Raw genomic sequence first — 7,523 nt, 5'->3', positions numbered from 1 at the left:
AGCCATTCTTAGTGATGGTGGGTCTCATTTCTGTAACAAGGTTTTCACGGGGCTACTAGAGAAATATGGCGTCAAGCATAAGGTGGCCACACCTTATCATCCCTAATCAAGTGGTCAAGTTGAAGTTTCCAACCGGGAGATAAAAAGCATTCTAGCAAAGACCGTTAATGCTAACAGGACCGATTGGTCAAGGAAGCTAGATGATGCATTGTGGGCATACCGCACGGCATACAAAACTCCTATTGGCACCTCCCCTTATCGGTTAGTCTTCGGCAAGGCTTGTCATCTACCGGTAGAACTGGAGCACAAAGCCATGTGGGCATTAAAAAGGTTGAACTTGGACTGGGCTGAAGCTGCGAATTTGAGGCTAACACAACTCAATGAAATGGAGGAATTCTGTTTCTATGCATATGAAAGTTCAGTTGTGTATAAAGAAAGGATAAAGTTCGTCCACGACAAAAAGATCTTGAAACGGGAGTTCAAGTTGGGTGACTTGTTCTTGCTCTTTAACTCAAGGATCAAATTGTTTCCGGACAAGCTCAAATCAAAATGGTCTGGTCCATTCAAGGTGGTCAATGCCTCTCCTTTTGGAGATGTGGAACTAGACTCGGAGGATGGGCTCCGAACCTTCAAAGTAAATGGCCAGCGAGTTAAGCATTACTTGGGCACAGATGGAGAAAAACACTTGGTGGAGCAGTTGTCTCTTAAAGATGGTCTACGCCTGACCAACGTGTGAATCCAAAGAAACTCCAACTTCGTCGTGCCGCGACGTTAAATCAAGCGCTTCATGGGAGGCAACCCATGTGTGGTAACACCCTTTTTGTCCTTGAAAATTTTAATTTTTGTTAGATAGATTTAATCGAGCAATTTAAAGTATGTGTTGGAGTGCAAGGGATTCAAAAGATCATAACACTGGGTAGGATTGCATGTGCAAGGGAAAAATAGTCACCATGGGAAGTTTGCTACACATATGCGGTCGTATTTCAACTATGCGGACCGTATTGTGGTCGCAAACCCAGACAGTGTGTTTGGCAAAAATTGGTGGTCAGAATGCGGAAAAGAGGTGCACTTTGCGGACTGCATTTCCATTATGTGATCTCATAGTGCACCGCATTTTGGCCCTCAACCAACTCAAAATTGAATCTACCGCGTAACACTTATACGGTCGCATAATGTGTTATGCGATGACTTACCCATCGCATACCTCCCAGGTAAGTCCCTCACATCTCTTCAGCATTTCATACACGTTCAAAACAAAAGAAATTTTTTTATCAGAAACAAAACAAAGAAAAAAAAGGGGGAAACGAGAGAAGGCAAAAAGGATAGTGAATCAATAACGTAAGGCAACACCTGTGAACTAATCTCCCAAGTGTGCTCATTAATCCATCACCGGTATGTCTTTCCTTTCCCAATTTCATCCTTGTAAATGTTAGTTTCAAATTTTATTTTTTTTTGTTTCCTGCTTTCTTTTCCCTTTTTGTAGATGCATATTTGTTCATAATGTGGGGGGGGGGGGTTCTTTGTTAGGTAGTATGTTCGAGATGATGGGTAGTGAAACTAGGTTCGCCATTGTTGAAGGTTGAAGTCAAAAAGTTAAGAACGATGACTTCTATGGACCGCATAATCGATCTGCGGTCCGCATTGTTGCCACAAAAATGAACCTTAGATGGATGAAGAAGATGACAAAATGCGGCGCCTTTGCGATTGCATATTTAATATGCGGACCGCAAAGTCACCGCATGTTGAGACAATTTCACTAGTTTTGTAACATGTTGTTTGTAGCCAATATCGCATATCCAACTTTGCGGTGGATTTTGTGATCGCATTTTGTGATTATGTTTTCTAAGCATTAGAGTATGCGATGGTTATGCGAACCGCATAATGGATATGTGATCGCATAATCCATCGCATACTTAGATCATTTTAGTAGGCAGAGAGTTTGCGACAGGTTTGCGATTCACATATTGGTTATGCGACCACATAACCTGTCGCATACTTGCAATTTATGGTATTTCTTTCTAGTGTTGCCTACCATGTTGATCACATTTCATTTCTATGCAGAGATGGCTCCCAAGAAACATACAGCCTCTGCCCAAAAAAGGGCCTCCTCCAGTCGTCAAACACAACAAGCAAAACGTCCACGACCGGGCCCTACTATTACACTTCCCTCCCAGTCTGATGAGGAGGAGACCTTGCCCTCAGTTGACCTCCAAGATGAGGCAAGAAGGAAAAGAGGAGATGACTTCTATCTCAGGTTTGGGGTCGAAGGGTCCAGGGAGCTATATAGAGAAGGGCTAACAAAATGAAAAAACAATTGAGTTTGAACGGGTTACAAGAGTATTACCCCCACATATGGGAGAACATCAAAGCAAGAAAATGGGAGTGTTTCACTGAGCTGCCTGATGACTATAATGAGACACGTGTCCGTGAGTTTTATGCCTCGTATGGAGCCTCCAGGACTGCTCACCACAAGCGCAACAGGGTTTTACGTGACACTGTATTGGTTTGGGGGAAGAGCATGTTCTGCAACAGTGAGACCATCAATTAGTTTTACTTCCCTGACTGTAGCCCGGGCACAGTTGAGTATGCCACCAAATAGGTAAACCGGGATAATGAGTGTAGCTGGATAGCTTGTGTGATAGCCAAGGGGACCCCTGCTTGGATCAACCCGCTGCACAAAATATTCAAGGAGGATCTCACATGAGAGGGCAATTTTGGCTTAGCTTTGTCACCTCTCGATTGATACCGTCCAGAAACGAGACTGACATAAGCATTGAGAAAGCTCTTCTTATTGCATGCATTATGGCGGGAATCAATATTGATGTGAGTGATTTTATCTTCCGAGAGATAGGGATCCAGGAAAAATAGACAGCCACGTCACTTCCATTCCCTTGCTTGATCACAGCCTTCTGTAAGGCTGTGAAAGTCCCTACCATGCCACACACTGACAAGACAGGGAAGGCGCTGAAGGATATTGATATCACGCGCATTAATGATGCAATAGATATTGCTCCCCCAGAGGTTCAAACTCAGGTTCCTGCTGATGTAGAGCCCTCAGATTCCCAGACTCTGATGTCTCCTTAGGCTCCAGTTGCATCCACTTCCACTGCACATCCCACCTCTCAGTCCACCATTGCTCAGCCTTATGCTACACTGCCAGCGATTTCGAGGCTTGGTCTCTTAGCTTAACATGCCAATGCTAGGGTAGACAGCTTCTGAAGAACCTCCTCTTCCTCATCAAGCAAGCATTGACCCCTAGAGAAAAAATAAAAATTCAGATTTTTATCATAGAGAAAAAGGGTAAAACTAATTTAAATTTGAGATAAAAAAGTCTTTTATATTGTGATAAGAAAAGTCATAATATGGGTAAGTCCATGTAACTCAAGTCTAATATACAAAATCAAAAACTTAAAATATTGAATAATAAAAATCAATTAGAGATAATGCGAGGATATTTATAAATTATAATTTTAGAAAATAAAATAAAGTAAATATACAATACTTAAAAATATTATAAAAATTTAAAATTTTCAAGCAATATTTTAAATCAAAATGAATGTTTATTTTATGATTAAGAAATTATATGTTTATCTATATTATATTAAAGAATAGTAGTTGATAATGATACTAAAAAAAGTTACAAATTAATGAAAAGCCACATAAAACATAATAAGACTGTATATCAGATTAAAAAATAGCAAAATTACGTTAAATTATTAAAAATTTACTATTCAAAATGAAAGGGAAAGACTATTTGAATTTGAGATTAGAAAGTTCTTAAAACTATGACGAGAATACTCAAACTATGGATAATACCACAAAATTGAAGTCTTATTTACGAAAAATAAAATAAAAAAATATAAAAAAATTAGAAATAAAAATAAATTTCTATATAGGTAATTTTACTAATAAAAATTAAAAATTAATTTGTGTATTAAAATAAAAAAGAAAGAAAATTTACATAAATAAATAATATGACAATGAAAATATTGCTACAATATTCAGATATAATGTGTTTAAAATAATTAAAAAATATTTGTTTATGATTAAAATAAAATTTTAAAAATACAAAATAAAATTTTAATATAGGTAATTTTACTAATAAAAATTAAATTAAATTTGTATCTTGAAGCTAAAAAAGAAAGAAAATTTAACTACATCTAATACAAAAATAATTATAAGAGAACTCAATACATTTGGAACATAATAATCAAATAACTTAACTCAAAGTTACAATTTAAAATAAAATATGATATTATTTTGGTTATAGGCGAAACATTAATATAAAAACTAACTAAAATATTGTACTAGGGAAGAGAATGTAGAAAAAATAAAGGTAGTGTGAGGATATTTATACTTTAAATTAATTTAAAAATAAAAAAAATTAATTATTAAGATATATTTTAAATATTACTTATAAATTTAAATGATTAAAAAATTTCGAATAAGAGGTTACAAGCATAAAAATATACTAGATTTCAAGAATAAAACATTTATATTTATTAAAGACTATTAAAGGATAATAAGCAAGACATTAATTTAATTATTAAGCTAATAAAAAATTATATGATAGTATAATAAAATTAAATATTACAATAATACAATAACTATAAGAAAAGAACAAAAAAATGCATAAAAATGATGTGATAAATAAGACATATTTGACTTTAAAATAAAAAGAAAGTGATAGTAAGAATTTTGTTAAAATAATATTATCTAATGTGCTCAAACAAGACAGATCACAATATGACATGTTTAGTATTCTTTAATATTGACAGCGAAACGAAATACAATTACTAAAATTAAGGGTTATGCTACTACAAATATATATATAAAAAATAGATTGTCCGCTACGAGATTTGAACAATAATTTTGTATCCTGCTTCATAATTAATATCTAATGTTATATAATTTTTATCTCAGAGGTTTATATTTAAGGTTATTCGCACATGATTCAAATTACCTACATCACAATTTGACATAATTTTTATCCGCGCATTGCACGGGTACTAATCTATATTATATTAAAAGGAGAGTAGTATGCATTGTGGTTAAGGCAAATGACAAGCTAAAATGAAGCCACTTGGCAATTTTAGGACAATATTAATAATTAGAAACTATATATAGAAACATAATTAATGGAGGTAGTTTAATGAATCTTATACATAATCTAAATAGATCTAGACAAATCTAATCTATTCTCTCTCTCTCTCTCTCTCTCTCTCTCTCTCTCTCTCTCTCTCTCTCTCTCTCTATATATATATATATATATATATATATATATATATATATATATATATATATATATATATATATATATATATATATATATATATATATATATATATTTATGTATATTTGTATCTATATCTATATCTATATCTATATCTATATATTGATCCACTCATAGATTTTCTTCTATGTTAGCTATGGAGGTGAAAAATTAATTAAAAACTATAATAGAAAAAAATATATAAAGACGTAAATTGAGATAACCTATGACTATTTATACTTTGGAGTAAGTTAAAATATAAAATAAAACTAAAAATTGCTTAAGATATTAAAGATTTATTGAGTTTAAAAATTAAATAAATTCAAACAGCAAAATAAGATCTTACATAAAATATACAAATTAATTATAAGGTAAGAGAAAAATTAAATAATCAGCAAAAGATATTTTAATAACAGGAAAAATAAATTCATATTAATATTGATAAATCGTGCAAACGAATATTTTATACGTAAATATTACTACAACATTTAGATATTATGTGTTCAAACAATTAAGAAAATATTTTTCTATGATTAATATTTGAATTGAGTTTAGTTAGTTTAAGTTTGAAAGCATACCGTAATTTTTTGAAAATATGGTCCATTTAAAAAAATATAATGATAAAATTATTTGAATTTGAGATGAGAAAATATTTTAATTTTTATCTATATTATATTAGAATGAGTGTGGTAAAAATAGATATTAAATTCAAATAGGCTAATAAAAATTCACATGACAATGTAATAATATTAGGTATTGAATAATATAAAATTAATAATAAGGAATAAATAGAAAAAAAACTAAGATTTTTTATCATAGGAAAAAGTGTAAAACGTATTTAAATTTGAGATGAGAAATTTTTTTATATTATGATAAGAAAAGTTATAATATAAGTCCACATAACTCAAGTCTAATAGTAAAATAAAAAAATAAAAATATTGAACAATAAAAATAAATTAGAAATAATGTAAGGACATTTATAAACCATAAGTTTAGAAAATAATACAAAGTAAATATACAATACTTCAAAATATTATTAAATTTTAAATAATTTAAACTTTTCGAGTAATATTTGAAACAAAATAAATATTTATTTTATAATTAAAAAATTATATATTTATCTGATATTATAAAAGAAAAATAGTTGAGAATGATAATAAATAAAGTTACTAAAGTTACGAGTTAATGAAAAGCCACATAAAATGTAATAAGACTATATATTAGATTAAAAAAAATAGGAAAATTATGTTAACTTATTAGAAATTTACTATTAGAAATGAAAAGAAAAGACTATTTGAATTTAAGATTAGAATGTTCTTAAAACTACGATGTGAATGCTCAAATTATGAATAATACCACGAAATTAAAGTCTTATTTATGAAAAAATAATAATAATAAAAAATAAAATTCTAAATTCTAAAATAAATTTCTAATATAGGTAATTTTACAAAAATTAAACTTGTATCTTCAAACTAAAAAGAAAAAAAAATTATGTAAAGAAGTAAAATGACAGTGAAATTATTACTACAACATTTAGATATAATATGTTCAACAATTAAGAAAATATTTTTCTGTAATTAATATCTGAATCGAGTGCAGTTAGTTTGAGTTTGAATGCATAGCATAATTATTTGAAAATGCGGTCCAGTTTAGAAATAAAATGAAAAGAATTATTTGAGTTTAAGATGATTTTTTTTTTGAAAATATTACGTAAAGAATTAAAATGATAGTAAATATATTATTACAATATTTAGAAATAATGTGATCAAAAAATTAAGAATTTTTTTTCCTATGATTAAATAAATTTTTAAAAATACAAAATAAATTTCTAATATTGATAATCTTAATAATGAAAATTAAAAATTAAATTTTATCTTATAGCTAAAAAAGAACAAAAATTTAACTGCATCTAATACAAAATTAATTATAAGAGAACCCAATACATTTGGAACATGATAATTAAATCACTTATGTGTTAATATTTTAGACTTATGATTAATATCTGAATCTAGTGTAGTTAGTTTGAGTTTGAATGCATAGAATGATTTTTTGAAAATATGGTCCAGTTTAGAAAATAAAATGATAAGAATTATTTGAGTTTGAGATGAAATTTATTTTAAAAAAATATTACGTACCGAATTAAAATGATAGTAAAAATATTATTACAATATTAGAAATAATGTGTTCATAAAATTAAGAATTTTTTTCTATGATTAAATAAATTTTTAAAAATACAAAATAAATTTCTAAT

The 7,523-nt window shown here is 29.5% G+C and overlaps 1 protein-coding gene across 1 annotated transcript; it reads left to right on the top strand.

Moving 5' to 3' along the window:
* Positions 1 to 313: 313 nt before the first annotated feature.
* LOC142163008 (uncharacterized) lies at positions 314 to 736 on the top strand. Its single transcript, XM_075220254.1, has one exon. It carries the CDS (start codon positions 314 to 316, stop codon positions 734 to 736), a length of 423 nt encoding a protein of 140 aa, XP_075076355.1.
* Positions 737 to 7,523: the final 6,787 nt, after the last annotated feature.

Source organism: Nicotiana tabacum, chromosome 1 (assembly GCF_000715075.1).
Source record: "Nicotiana tabacum cultivar K326 chromosome 1, ASM71507v2, whole genome shotgun sequence".
In the NCBI taxonomy this organism is placed as follows: Eukaryota; Viridiplantae; Streptophyta; class Magnoliopsida; order Solanales; family Solanaceae; genus Nicotiana; species Nicotiana tabacum.
The sequence above is the reverse complement of the archived record's forward strand: the minus strand, read 5'-3'. Positions and strand labels throughout refer to the sequence as shown.